Source organism: Dicentrarchus labrax, unplaced genomic scaffold, assembly GCF_905237075.1.
Source record: "Dicentrarchus labrax unplaced genomic scaffold, dlabrax2021, whole genome shotgun sequence".
Classification (NCBI taxonomy): domain Eukaryota; kingdom Metazoa; phylum Chordata; class Actinopteri; family Moronidae; genus Dicentrarchus; species Dicentrarchus labrax.
The window spans coordinates 30,590,695-30,606,404 of NW_026136713.1; the positions used below are offsets into that span (position 1 = coordinate 30,590,695).

General features: G+C 40.0%; 2 protein-coding genes and 1 long non-coding RNA gene across 7 annotated transcripts in view; 1 reads left to right on the forward strand and 2 right to left on the reverse strand.

The window, feature by feature from the left end:
• The window catches only part of glrbb (glycine receptor, beta b), a 29,473-nt gene extending 27,372 nt beyond the window's left edge, over positions 1-2,101 (reverse strand). For 2 of the 5 annotated variants that reach the window (XR_007887292.1, XM_051420676.1), the window contains exon 1: positions 1,401-2,101. The gene's annotated coding sequence lies outside the window, so the exon portion shown is untranslated. The remainder of the gene's footprint in view (positions 1-1,400) is intronic. The other 3 variants (XR_007887293.1, XM_051420673.1, XM_051420675.1) reach the window with 3 other exon arrangements.
• A 2,553-nt stretch (positions 2,102-4,654) lies between these two features.
• LOC127374945 (uncharacterized) lies at positions 4,655-10,959 on the reverse strand. The gene is made up of 3 exons (XR_007887294.1): positions 10,764-10,959; positions 6,676-6,815; positions 4,655-4,828 (listed from the first exon to the last, which is right to left on the reverse strand). It is a non-coding gene; the product is annotated as an uncharacterized LOC127374945 (long non-coding RNA).
• pdgfc (platelet derived growth factor c) overlaps positions 9,625-15,710 on the forward strand; it is a 44,859-nt gene continuing 38,773 nt past the window's right edge. The window contains exon 1 of the mRNA XM_051420680.1: positions 9,625-10,406. Coding sequence (XP_051276640.1) covers positions 10,295-10,406 — 112 coding nt within the window. The 5' untranslated portion in view covers positions 9,625-10,294. The remainder of the gene's footprint in view (positions 10,407-15,710) is intronic.

Genomic DNA, 15,710 nt, shown 5'->3' on the forward strand with positions numbered 1-15,710 from the left:
TTATTACAAAATAAGACACATTTCAAGATCTTGACATTGCCACTGGCATACAGTGCATTATGGCCAAAACTCCCAAACTTTTTGGCTTGTAACCCCTTAATAGCCAAGCAATTTCCCATCCCAACCCTTTGTGATTGGTAGAGTGTGTCTTTAATATGTGACATTAACTAAGGAGTGTCGTTCCTCTCTCAGATTTTTTTAAATTTTAATAGTTTTTTAGTCCTGAAAAGGTTAAACTAGTTTACATAAGGGAGAAAAACATAGAAAAGTCATACAAATAAACGTTATAGTGCGGAAATATTGTCTCGTCTTCTTTCCTATCTTGTGTAGCAACCCCTTGCGGGCTCTGAAGCACAGTATTGTGGCTTCATGCAATTATCACAATATAAAAACTGATTACCATTCATTTTTGTAAAAAACATTAAAAGATAAGTTCATCACAACTACACAAGTTACACAACTCCTTTTCAATATAAAGTGTTATTATGCCTTAAATCAGCCTTAATCAAGCTGTTATCAGAGGCTGTTTTCAGTTTTAGGGGCAATTAATGTATGATTTGTTTTGTTTAATTTAGTTGATCTTGCACTGAAGATCACACTAGCACCTTAAATTCTCATAATTGTATGTATTTTTTGAGAGAACCAGGACACCATACACACCCATTCTAAGCTGAACTGTGGGTTAGGCTGAGTACGAGTCCATAAATTGACCTTGGCACTGCCTGAGTCAACTCTGTAGAACACTGCCCTCGCTGTTAGTTTTACTACTGGCAATTTTAAAACTGCTGAGGCTTTGTCATCATACAGTGGCTCACAGTGACTCAAGCGGCCTTACATGGTCTCCCCCATGGGTCCAAGGTCAATAAGAAATTCTGCTCCGCCCACATCACTTCCCCAGGATGTGCATTTTTAGATTATGGACCACAAGAAAGCTGTGATTTGGTGTAAAAAAAAACATTTAACATCCACTTCTTTGTTTTCATAATATAACACACTTAAGCTCAGTATCTGGTGTCCCCATCTGACTGCACAATGCTTTAACCCACGAGGACAGGCCTGTGCTATGCTTATCTAAATAATCATATGCAATGCAAAACAAACAGCAGCCTATAGGCAGACTACCGGGGCACTCACAACCTGTGGCTGCACATCACATTGGCAAGAGAAAAGTAAGTAACAGAGGCTGACACTTCCCCGAGCATCAGGAGAGGAGAGGGGCTGGAGTGGGAACAACACAGCAAACAGCGACCACCATGACGGGGGAGGGGGGGGGATGCAGGAAGAAGATGCCTGTACATATGAACGCGATCATGCGACTTGACTTTACGTGAGTGCACGTTACGAACATAAATAACACGAAAGTCGTTTATCACGAACACATGCCACCCACTCCCACTTACCGTTCGGCTTTGGCACCTGTCAATTCCTTAGAAAACTAGACCGAGTAAAGCTGACAGTGCAAGTAGTCGTTAACAGAGCCTTCCAGACCAGTCGCCGTCTTTCTTTCCCATTCTGTTGTCCACTCCCCTCACTGAAGCAATTTGTTGAATGGGTTTCGGGGGCCGGAAAAAAGTTACATCTCGGCAAATTGCCAATTTTTTTTTATTCCCGCGCCTGGTTTGTTGTTATTTTGGAATCAGTGTGTGTATATGGCTGCTGCCCTTTCGCCTCAGCTCGGGATGCCCAAGATGGAGGCTTGCGTGTACCTGTCATGCAACATGCGCAGTAGCGGCTGCACTGGAGCCGGAGAGCATCATCAGTCCTCCCATCAGCACCACGGACAGCCGCTCCCCGCCCGCCTCCACAGCCACAGCCGCCGCTGAACGCTCAAACATGACGTGACGGCAGGGGAAAAAAAGAAATGTTCTCGTTCACGTGATGGACGCAAATGCCTCACTATTTATGGCCAGTGGCCTGCGTGGTATTTAGCGGCAGATAGACGTGAACAATGAGGGCTGTATAGACCATAAAGCAGAGACCGACGGCAAATTATGGATGCAATACAGTTCAGGCTCAGGGCTTCTGTTTGTGTTTACTGGTATATAAAGAGCATAAGGCTTTACATAGACTCATTCGTAGGCTATGCCATTATACAATCTAGTTATTCTAAATGTGAAAATACACGAATAAATGAACAAATTAAGGACCAATCTGTAATTGTCTCCGACCGTACATTAACGGAAATTATAGACCTATTTTTTCTGATGTGTGTACAAACATCCATTATATAGACAAACATTTAATCATTAAAGAACGAGAGAGAGAAAGAGAAAACGATCACACCACAAGGTCCATTTATGAGCTGTTACAGACGTTTTCATCTTCTCATCTCTTCATGTCACATGATCTTCATCAGCAGATGGAGATTAAAGTCCTTCAAGAGCGCAGGAAAAAATAAATAAATAATGTTGGCCATCTACGATTCCATGAGAAGTCAGCTGCTGATGAAGATCACGTGATATGATTAAAAGCTCCAGAACAGCTAACACTAAATGGACCTTGTGGTGCCGAGATTTAGCTGTGAATCTGTCTGTTTGTTTACATCTTGGTGAATGAATGAATTGAAGAACAGATAACAGAAGCAGTGAGTGATGAATGAATGAATGAATGAATGAATGGTTTATATGAGTAGCTTGGAAAAGGTCCACACTATTACAAAGCTCATCAAATATTATCACTTAATGTGGTCACACCATTGATTTTGAGTTTAAGGACTTTTATGTGACAAAAGATTAATGTTCCTCTTAAGTACATTGTGCTTGGAGCTGAGCTTTCTGCTGGTGGGGAGGAAGTAATCTTATGTTGTCGTTTCTCTACAAATCAGAGGCTGAGAAGTTGTAAAACACTTGTCTGACAATGTGTGTGTGCAGGAATCTGTGTGTCTGAGGCTCAGATTACAACTGCAAATATGAGTTTCCTCTGTGAGATCGGATAACATCTTTAAAAACTTGTTTAGGTGGAGTACCCCGCCTCACCTAAAGGAATTTAGTTTACAAACACATTCTTTTGCATATAACAGATATCAGCAACTTAAATATCAGTATTTTTATCAGTTGAACCTGAGTTTTTCAGTTTTAACTGAAGTCAAAATGGCTCATATAAAAAAATATTATAGTGTAATGAAATCTGAGTCAGTCTTTACAAATTGGTCACAAATAGAATTGATTATCTTGGCGATGATAGAAATTACTTTTAATTTTTTACATGCCACAAATAGAACTCTTTTATGAACCACCACATTTGCCGGCCTTCGGTTATAACTTCTCTGCATAAAGAACCTTTACAAAAGTCAGAACTGTTTAGTGGGATCACATTAAAAGAACGGAGCAGGAAGCGCGATCTTTTGTTCTTTCGGTGCAAGTAAAACCCATCATAGAACACAACTGAGCTGATGTGTTTCCCACAGTTGTGATCCATATTTCATTCATCACTTTATGTCAAACAACTTGGGCGGCCTTTTCCACGTCGATCCCCGTGGTATAATTTTGACTGACAAGGCATTCCATTTGCATACACAAATTAATCAGCACCATATGCATAGAGATTAATGATTTATGTCACAGGGCATGGTTCTGGTGTTACAATCAAGAGGCTTGCAATCGAGCACAAGGATCCTTTTGTGTTGTCTACAGAAATGTTCACTGGCTGGCTATGAGCCATGTGGCTGATGGACAACCATGTGCCATTCCAGAAATATGTCAGGCTGGATTGAACCAATCTATTGTGGTTATACCTGGTATGCAGACCACATTTCTACTACTACTGTAGTTCAGAAGAGTTATATGTGTTGTCACATTCATATTCAAATGAAAATAAAGATTTTGACTGAGGGAGACTTGCACAAGTGTTGCTACTAAACATTTTTTCCATGATGTGCTGCTAAGTAACATGTTTGCTTTCAATTCAGAAGTGATGGGAAGTTATTTAACTGAACCCAGAGAAGCTTCATGGACATAAATTCAGATCAGTGACAAGATAAATGCCTTGGAAGGGGACGAAGCACATGAGCTGTCAAATTGAATAAGACTTTGATGAAAATCACGAAGGATGAAGAAAACAAAGTGCAGCAGGATTTGAATACTTTTGACTTGACTTGGATTTGAAGTTATTTTGATGGATGGCACCATTATAGATTGTTGTGAAATGAAAATAAAAAAACTAAATGGTGGGGGATGTGTGATTCTTATTTGTGAATCTCACTGTAAATACTGTTCACAGGATCTAAAGTGTACTCTTCAAGGGGAGTCAGCATGTCTATTATAATAATTATAGTTTAGTTTTAATCTCTTAGCAAGCACCCTTTTTTGTGCACATGTCTGAAATAGACATGCCCAGAATAAAATGGTTACTGCTCTTGAAAGTTTTTACTATAGTCCTGATCTTGGTCTCTTCTGAAAGGGAACTCTAGATCAAAAGTAAAACAAATGACGAATTCTCAATAAAAGTTTTACTGTTTTTTTTTCACCCCTGCTACAAACTAGGCAACTGTTGTTGCAGTGAGACTGGGGTCTTACAGTGGTTGACACTGATAGAATGAGGCATGAGGCTTTGTGCTTCCATATGTATAGTTTGTTAAAGGGAGCATTCAAATGGACATTGTGCAAAAAATGTGCAAATAAAGACTAACGAATGTAAAATCACAAATTCTGCTGGCTCGAGAGGAAAAGTCCTTTATTTTGTGGTTCAACTCCCTCATTACAGCAGTAAACTGGCAGTTTTACAGAACATTGACATGTTCAGGTAGTGATATGGTCCTGTAGTTGCTGAGTTCTCGCTTTGAGTGTCGATCAAGGTATTTCACCTCTGCATGGTGCTTCCTCTATCTGTCCTGTGTACAAAACATGCATGAACCCAAATTAATCCATAATACACATGCTAGAACAGAAGACTTTAATGTGAGACAGATTTGTAACATCTATCAACAACACAAACCAAACACTATCCAAGCTGTACATCTTTAGTATGCATACTTTGTAAATTCAAATTCTGTGCATATTTCTACTCTAATAATAAGAAATATGCATAGGGTTGCAGGCTTGCAGATGTTCTACCTCATACAATTCATTACTGCATAGTGCTGGGCTCCAGTACAATACTGTATTGATGAAGTTTGGCAGTGTAGTAGATTTGACCGCTGGATCATTAAATAAGCAGGTTGCCATAATGGAAACGGAGTCTTCCCAGTCAGCAGATGTTTAGTAAGTGCAACACTAACCGAGATTATGATGGAGGCATCGAGCCAGGAAGCTGTTCAGAGCTCCTTTTTGGACTACTCAGGAGTAAGGAGGGAAATCCTCAAGGAGCAAGAGGTTCTTTCCAAAATGAGATGTCCAGCATTTTTTAAATGTTACTCTCACAATATGACAGTTTGCTGTTGAAGTTTCTAGTAAACTGGTTTTCTTGCAACATAATAGCTCCTCTGTTCATGTAATGAGATGAATTCCTAAGAAATTGAGATGACTTTCTTCAGTATTTATATTATTTCAACAACACAGAAAAACCCACAAGTTCAAATGAGGTATCTTTGTTTTTATGCCAGCTTGTACTAACACACTGCAGATACACCCCTATTTAATTTTCTTTTTCTGAGCATTCAGGAGCAATAACAGATGGAGTCAGACAGCATCACAAAAGTAGCAAGTACATTTAAATCTAATTCACTTCAGGTTCTGCTGTGTAACACTGGCTGCAGACAAATGTAATGGGTACATTTATTGGACATGAATATGAGTGTTTTGGTGGAATTAATGGGTAGAGCACAACGCAAACATACTGTCTGTACTGCCCCACTGGGAACTCATGTACAGTAAGAACTGTTTACAATAACTGTATTTTGTTAACAGCACTGGCACAAAGTGCTTTTGATTTGACCATTGGAATAATTTTGCATATCTTGCAGTAACTGATTAAAGACTCAAAGTGGCTCTTTAATTTGACTATCTCACTTACCTGAATTGTACAGGATGTGGACACAAAGCTTGACTTAATTATTATCTTTTTATACCACTCTATACTTGTACTCAAAGAGAAATATTGCGCTTTTTGCCCCACTACATTCATTTGACAGCTATGGTTACTTTGCAGATAATGATTCTATAAATCCTGACTATTACTATACTTACAATTGGCTCGACTCAACCAGCTAAAACAGCTGATTGCATACCTGCAGCAGTACTAATAAACTAAATAGTATAATACTATATATATATATATATATATATATATATATATATATATATATATATATATACTCTTAAAGTTGTCAACGTGCATATTGGATACTTTGAATTTTCTGATTATATTTAGTTGATAATGCCTATATACTTTTTCTTGGGTAAAACAGTGAACGCATGTCTTTTAGTTGGAATGTTTTTATATTGTAGTATTGCTACTGTTACTTAAAAATGACAGATGACAGAGAGTTGTATCAGCTCCAGTCAAATCTGTGAGACTGTTGTCAGTGTGGAGTTCATGTGTTTGATTACATTTTAAACAGGTGGCCATGTTACTGTGACCACACAACCTAGAACTGATGTTTCTATTAGACTATACTACCCAGGAACAATGTAACCATTGTTCCATTTTCTTACAAAATAGAGCACCAATGTTGAGGGCAACAATGCAACAGCAGGATAAATCTATATTTCCAGATTATCATCAACTAATAAAACTCACTTGCAGGTTATCTTCTTAATGCAGATGATATCCTTTGTGTCGAGCCCCATTTGAGAAGCAGCAGGTTCTCGTCATGATGATTGTCTCAGGTTTCTGAGTCATAAAGTGTGTTTCTCTGAATGGCGACCACAAACCAAGCACTGAAAAACAAATATAACCGGTTATGCTGTAGTAGTGATGGGTGTTTTTAGAGGTGGAAATCAAATATGCGTGAAAATGAAGGCTTCAGCCCCCTGTGACTCTGAACAAGATAAGAAGATTAGAAAATGTATGGATGGATGGTTCCATTAGAAAACAGCAAGTTTAGCTTTAGAATGTATTTGAATCACATGATGGCATGCTTTTCTTTAGCAGAGAGTGGAATCAAAACAAGAGTTATTTTGTCCAAAACGGTGACATGTTCCAAGTACTTGGAGTCACATCAACAAGTGTTGAAGCTGCAAAGGCCTGACTGTAGCCCTCAGGGGCACCACCAGGGGGCTCTGGTTTCAAAGCCAAGTGCAGCCAGGGGCAATTAATCACCATGATGTCACACTTTTCACATCTCAAAGTTAAGCATACAACATTAATATCCACACAACTTCAGGATCTCACCGACATATAAAAGGGTGTCAACATATTAGGAGAGAGCACCCTCAGAGCAAACATTAGTACAACCTTGTATCTGTGTTTTCATTAAGAACTCATCAGGCAAAACAATGAATGTGAAAGACTGCCATTTGTTAGAAATTCTGAGAAAATGTGAGTCATTTCTTTCTAAATTCCTCTGCTGGCCCATTTTCCACTTATAGTGAAAACCAAAGGCAACTCCTTGCAGGACCACACAGCAAAATCTCCCGCTGCTGCCACAGGAGATTTTACCATATAAATTGACTAATCTCAGAGGCCTTTTTCCTTGAAGGTGCAATAATGAGCTGCGATCTGGCAAATTTAGCAAAACATGTCCGCTCCCTTGTGTTTCACTTCATTTCACCTGGAACAAAAACTGGTGTTTTCACAGACACTGTGACAGATGCATTGTGTAATACAGACTGATTGGGAGAGGGCATTTGTTTGTTTGACAGTATGTGTCCAGAAAAGGCAAGCAAATCTAATGGGATTTAGCTGGGAGCCACCGACTGTGAATTCTCTGTTGTATACATTTGTATCTCCAGTCTGCTCACTGGACACAGAGCCCTCCTGGCTGGCATGTCTCTGTACGTTAGCCGTGACCCAAAAGGTCTGCCTTGTTTCTAATTTCCTATGTTTATTATATTTCTTTGTATCAAAGCCTCAACGTTTCACAAGACCACCGTGGAAGCGGCAATCAAATGTGGACAACGAGACAAAATACCCAGCCTTTACAGACAAAACCTCAAGGGGTGAATGAGTGTGAGTGTGAGTGTGTGTGTGTGTGTGTGTGTGTGTGTGTGTGTGTGTGTGTGTGTGTGTGTGTGTGTGTGTGTGTGTGTGTGTGTGTGTGTGTGAGTGTGTGTGCGGAAGAAAGAGGGATTCCACAATGCTGAAGTGCTGACATCTGCTGCAGGCCCTTGCAGGGATGGAATGTGATACTCTCCTTTACACAAAGGGCCTTGGCCCTTGCAGCAGGCACAAGAAGACCTCTATATGCCCCTCTCCACGGGGGCAACACACGTATGAAATGACTGTATCAATGCCCCATGCCTTCCTTTCCCAGCCATTAACTTTGATTAAAACCACAAAACCTTCCTTCATACCTTGATGCTGGAGAGATGGCTGCTCTGCACTCTCTTTGAGGTGGTAGTTTCTGAGCTATGTGAGACTGGGGGTAAATTGCTGCAGCATTGCATCATGTGTCTGGCTCAATGGGTTCAATATGTCTCCAGCTCTCCTTTGATTGTTGTGTCTGTGCTGCGGCAGACTTACCATACAGTGTGGGGATACACTGGTGGATTTTGCCAACAATGAAATGGGAGGAACCACATGAAACGCAGTTGATGAGGTACAACAGTGTGCCGGGGAGAAAGGAAATTGGGAACAGGAGGGAGTATTGTTCCAAGCGGTGTCTCTGCTTTGATATGACAAATTGAGAAGCCCTTAAACATTTCCTTCCACAGAAACATTTAGGCAGAATGCACAACAGTGTGTTGAAAAGTCTTGTGTGGGTACACATTTATCTTTCATCTCTATGTGGGGAAAATGAATCGAGGCTTTAAACAGTCACTCCATGGTTAAAACAAGCTTATTTGGGCATATTTTCTTATGGAAAGTTTCCTTTTGAATGATAAAGCTCCTGATGTGAATATGCACTGTGGACTTCATTGTTTGACCATGTATATGTTCTAAATTTGATGGACCATGATGCACCGACATAAAAATGTAAGCAGCCTACAAAGGGCACAATGATGTAGCCCAATAGAAACAGCAGGGGAAAAGGATATTTGTGAGCACTAACACAGTAGGAGCAAATGGGATATACACAGTAGCAAGTGAATTTTGTCCTATTTAATTGTTCTTTCCCCAAATGTTTTATATTTTGTAAGACAATATGTAGACTGAAAAATTATACACAGAATACACACATCTTCTCATCTTTAGTCTTAAAACTAAACTTTCTTGGATAAAGTGAAAGTTTCAGCTGCTGTAATGTGATTCATTTCTTGATTATCTTTGTAATTGTAATGATTTCAGCACTTGTGGAAAGACTATTCTGGAAAAAGTAAATAACCAATAATATTAGACTTTTGAAACGTGTGTGTGTGTGTGTGTGTTTTTTTTATTCAAAATTGCCTCTTATCAACACTCTCTGGCTCTACTGAGCTGCTTCAGTTATCTGGAGACTCGACACTTTCCCTGGAAACTACTGGAAACATGTGAAACTGTTTGCCAATTTGAGACTGAAAATGGGTGAAACACCTCATTGGACCAGGCAGCAACGGAATAGTTAACATGCCGGGGAGTTTCCTCGTCTGGGAAGTTGTACTTTATGTATAGCACCTGTTGTGCCGTCAGTTGGCAGTCTCCAAAAACCCAACCCTCGCAGCGCAGCGATATTTTATCTCAGTCTCCACCAAGTTATGACTCGAGACCTCGCCAGACAACAGAACTCGTCTCGGTGTTGCGAATGTTTTCTGGGTACAGACTGTATCAGGTTGCTGGACTCTCTCGCTGCCTCTGTGTGTGAGCTTTTGCTGTAATGCGTAAAGATCTGTGGGGATTTATTCAGACTGAGTCGAGAACGCACCGTGGACGCGCGCTTTAACCAAAATGCATCTGTGCCTCTCTAATGACCTCGTTCCATAGATGATATGCCAGTAAAAGGACGCTTTTACAACTAATCCCAGGATTATAATTACTGAAAGCCAAACTTTGTCCAACTCAGTATCCAACTTTCCACAGAACCAACAGGTGCGCACTTGCATTGCGCAGAAGCGGCCACTCTGGAGGCTTTGGAGTCGGATTTGTATTGATTTAGGGAGATATAAATTTCACTTTTTTTTCCAGACGGACTGATGATTAAGATTATGTGGATTCTACTCTGCGTGTACCCTCTCCAAATGTGTCCAAAACAGCACCGCTGTCCTGTAAACGACGCATGTGTGTGGTGATACAAACCATCCCGTCAACAGCGTTTTGAGATCGCCAACCACCACTCATCCAAATGATCCTTCCATTATTATTCCTTCTTGCACCGCTTCTCCAACAGTATGGCTCGGAAGCTGAATCAAGTCACGTCAGCAAATTTCACCCTCCAGGTGTAAAGGAGCAAAACGGTGAGTTTTCATTGCTGTTTGCAGCATTTAGAAAAGTTATTAGACTGAACATGAACTTGGGTATTTTTCACTCTCATAATGGAATGCTTATTCTTGCTGGGCTTAAAGCCATTCTTTTAAAATGCACATCTTGCTTGAGTTTAAACTGCAATGAATGAACGCGTTTCATTCAGTTCAAACAGCATTATCCAGGATAGGAAGTGCAAAATTACCTTTTACCTTTAAAGTGTACCCGTGTATGTTTAAGGGGGAAAACCCTCTGAAATTCCAGGTCCCCCGGGAGAAGTTTTCCCTGTGATCATAAAAAAGGCTCCATTCATGCAGCAGTAGTGGCTCCGGGCGATGTAATTTACTTACCCTCTGAGCTGCGCTATCAAATTCAGAAATCCACTTTTGTCCATGTTTAATGTTAGGCTGAAGTCCATGGTGTAGCTACCTTGAGTTGGAATAAGTCAATAATTACCCTCCAATGATTTCTTGCCATCGTGCTTGGCAAGTTGGGAATCAAGGTCTTTGTTGTTGTAGAGTGCGTTGGGCAGAGTAATCCACTGATTCTTTACTTTTACCCACAAGGCACTGAATTACATACATTATGGTACCAAGTTAGTTATATTATAAACTGCATGAGCTTATATGCATCCGAAAAGAAAACAAGAGCAATAATACCAAATCAGGATATATTGACAATAGAAATATATTTGACCTGCAAGACAGGAGCAGTCTTCAAGTCTATTCAAGTCTAGAAGTAATGTTTTTTCTTCAGTTTGTACCACTTTCTCATAATGCAACAAACAAGGGTTTATAAGCCATACCTAATGGCTCTATTAATAGTTAATAACTTGATATATAATAGCAATCCTTTCTCCATCAGCTGAAGGGATACTTTTTTAGAGTGGGGTCGTTATCAGGTACTTTATATCCATATTCAGTGTATTGCTTAGAGTAGATGGTGGTTGGCATGCCCCCAGTTTGGAGATGTAGACAGAAGTACCGGCACAGAACCGAAGTAATGCACTGCTGTGGCTGGAGGCAGCAACAAAATGCATTTTAGCCACCTGAAAAAATCAACATCGGTTTAGGTGTATGCTATAATTAGAATATTTTCACTGCTTTACCTTGCCGCCAGACAGTCCTTTAACGCTGGGAAACTGAAGCTGTTATATCAATCTGTGCTCCTTTCAATCAGGGCAGCACTGCACCAGCAACTCCTGTGTTCTGCTAAATAAAATTACTGTTTTGTCAAAGCAGTTTTGTGGCTTTGAGAAGAGTATAGATGAGATCCCTTCAAGAATGGCTGTCTGACAGCAAGGTAAAGCAGTAAAAATATTCTAAAGCTGTCATCTTTTTTATATGGGCCTTTTATAGGTGGTTAAAATACCTTTTTCTGCTGCCCTCATCCACAGCTGTGTATAGCTTTCATGCTGGTGCTCCTGTCTGCTTCTCTAAATTGGGGTTGTGCTAACTGCCATCTACTGTAGATGACTCTGGATAAGTACCTCATACAACCCCTCTTAAAAACAACTTTTTAGTTTCGACCCTTAGACATGACACTTTGTCTTTTAACTCTTAAATTCATCAGAAAACCCATCCATTGGACTATTCAACCACTATATAAGTTCATGTTAATAAGTTGTTCATAAATGGATTTTGGTCCAGATGTCCCACAACTCTTCTGAGTGTTCCTGATTAATTAAAGAGTTAGCTGAAAAGACAAAGAAAGTGGTGTTTCGAAGGATTTTTCAAACTTAAAAACAAAAAAATGTTTCTTATGAATGGCTTTTAACTTATCTATAAAGCAATAATGCATTATTTATTAATTATTAAAAAGCAGGTGCCATAAATACTCAAACAAATGCATTTCACTGACATATAAACAGAGATTTATAACAGCATAAAGGAACAACAGGACCTCACAGGTTGCGCTTCGAAGTACCAACATGCCTGTATCCTGCAGATGTTCAATGGTCAAACTTCATTCATTACTCAGTCGTTTATAGCCAGTGGGTTTGACTGGCTTTCTGTGAGGACATGCAGTGCTGACTTCACTACAGTAACAGTCAGGGCTAGGAAATCAGAGCCTCCCGCCGGGATCTCCAGGTTTAATCAGGACGGCTGAGAAAGGAAAACAACAGGGAGGAGAGAGGGAAGGGAGAAGGATGAAGGAGGGGGATGAGGAGGAGGGGGAACTGTGGGGTGTAGAGATGTTAAACTGTCAGAGAACTCTTTAAAACGGCGGTCACACATTGGCTGAGGGCGATGCTGGCCAGGCTGTCTGTAACCTTTGACTGGAGTGTCTGAGTGCTCACCGTTCTGGCGTGCTTGATTGCTGATGGTCTGTGAGACAATTTGATATCGATCTGAGTGAGGGGAGGGAGCCAGACCTGTCTGGCATGTTTAGTAGTAGTTGCCTGGGGAGTTACAGTCCCCAGTCGTATTAAACTTGGCAAGCGGCTGTTGATGACTCCATAAGATATCAGAGGGGGCTGTCTCCCATTGAGGGCCAGTGCTGTAAGAAGTAACCCCCTGTCACAATAAATGATTCGGACAAAAGCTTCAAAAAGGTTAACAGAATGGGCATGAACTCTGAAATGTAAATTTAGTGTGTTGTGATCATAAATAATGTGTACATTTCCTTCCTTCACCACTGAGGGTTATGTTACAATAACATGTATAGCTCATGTCCTTTTCATGTGTTTGCCACATGGCTATAAGGTTTCATGGTTATTAAGAAAAAACATTGCTAAAAAGGACATCTGCAGTTGCACTACCAATATGGATTTAGTTTTAGAAATGAAGTATGGTTGAAAGCAATTATATGTACCCACTACCACCACTACCACAATGGTGTCTGTGAAAAATTCCTTTCTTTCATAAAATACCTTTTTCACAGCAGCCATTTTAACATGAAAGAATAGGGTAAAGACAGGTGTTACAGCTGATACTAATTAAAGTGTCATTCCATTTAGTGTAGCGATCCAAAATGCAAAGTTGCAGCACCCTGACCGCCAGACTCTGTTGGACCTGAATGGAATGCAACCTAAATTAGTATAATTGGTAACACCTTTGTTTACCCTACTATGTCATGCAAGGTGGCTGTGTTATTTTTCAGAGGATGTTGTCAGGTTCATTCTTTCATGATGATTGATAATATGCTAATGCAGTTTTCATTTCCTAAAAATGACATTTCTATACAACTAATTTGCATTGCCAAATATGTTTTGTAAGCAATGTAATGCCGACCAGATTAAGGTTTTTTTTTTTTATCAACATAACATGATTTGAATGTGGTGGCACCATATTCAACCAAAACTACAATCTTTCTTCTTCTTTTTGTTTGTTTTTTACTTGCCTAAACCTAAATGTGATGCAGCATATGAACCACAAACAGCATTCCAGTTTCTACCACAAGGCATTTTGAAAATAAATGTATTAGTATATAAATGTATTTCATAGGAAATAGAGTTGTGATTTGTTATAAAACTACAGGATTTAAAGTCTTTGTATTTAACAGAGTGGTATTGCCGTTAAAGCAAATAGACTCAGGCATATCACAATAAAGCTATTGCTGCACCTTGTCTTCAAGCATATTAACTAACGGCCTCTATAAGCTTGTTTCATTACACTGAGATGGCCTATCTTCATGCTACAGTGTTTACAATGCCTTTTTCCATTAGGCTGTGATTTGCTGGCAGAGCCGCCAGTTGTATAACACTGCACATCCAGCCGAAGATGCATTTCAGCTTCCCAATCACACAGGTCATCTTAGGGGAGGTCTCTTCATATCCCTTCTCTTAGTTAAGTGGTCTGGCCCTCACTTTCCTGCTAAAGGCCATGTTTTCACCCCCACCTAGCCCACCCATAAGCACAGGTCCAGGCCTTATTAGAAAAATCCGGCTGCAAATATTAGTAGGAGATGTGGATTACCTGCAGATATTCCCACATATCCCCCCTGAGCGCCACTGAAGGAAGGTATGCAACACGTTAGACCTGCCAGTGATCACAGAGGCTGCTGTTCCGCTAAAGATTACGAGATTAGGGGGAGGACTGAGGTTGTAAGGGTCACAGGCCCATGTGGACCGTGTGCAGTTTTCCACATATATACATACAGGGAGTGTTGAAGATACAGAGGTGCATTGTGCATTCATTAGATTATGATGCAGACAAATAAGCAGTTTAAAGTGGGGACTTAAAAAACAGGAAAGAGAGTGGGTGGCCTTGTTAGAAATCATGACTGTTTCAGGGGTAATGTGAGTTGTAGGATACATCAGCTGAGAACAGTTGTTGATAGCACACTTAAAAATGAGTGAAGTGAAGAAGTAAAGTGGGAAGTTTTTGGTCATTCAGGGGTCAGCAAAAATGTCAGTTGACTGATACTTGAAGTATGCTTAAGGTTTGGACAAAACTCTCATGTTTTAATGGCTGAAGATTAGCAAGTGCATTAGAAAATATCTGGTTCATTCATATCTGCACATAGACTTTATGGAAGAAGTCAACTACAACTCCCAATAAGCATTTTCATAAGAGCCATCTGATCACAAAGCTTAAAATTGTGTTGGGTGTGCAACTAACAGTGAGCTGAGGTTCCATCCATTCAGTAACTAATGCAGTGACAGAGCATTATGGAATTTGCTTCTTCCCACAATCAATCAATCAAAATCTTTTTTTCCTCATTCTCAGCCAGTTGTTACCAAATCTGTCCTGACAAGACCAACCATAGGGATTTATATACAGTAGGTGCAAGCCTCTTCTGCTGGCGGCTACAAGTATGGCCAGCTGGTATTCAAGTTTCCACTATGTTATTTTAAGTTGTTTCCATAGTGCTTAACTCTATGTTTTAATTTGAAATCACGATACGCCTCTTAAACCAGTGAAACAAAACTAGCCCGTCTTGGAATCTCCATTCATTCTTTAATACACGTCAGATGTTTCCTGAGCCTGCTTCCCTGGGAAAGCTTGTTTCCAGTTAGAAGAGGCTGTACTTTGATGGATATGCTTGAATGAATGAATGCAGCACTCTGCAGTTAATCATTGTAGTGGGCAGTGCAATGGCAGCCGGTATGCTTGGCTGAATTAAAACCATCAAAGGAAATAGACGGCTCGAATGTTCAATGAACTTAGCGGGGAGAAAAGAGGACAACAATTACACTGAACATATCACTATTGTTAGATGGAAACCACATAAGAGGAAAATAGTTTGTCAGGATGGTTTAAATGATTTCTTATTTTCTTAATAAAGAAAATTGATTTTTAACTAGTTTCACAGGCCCCTCGAATCCTGAAAGTCACTAAACACACCAGTTTCCA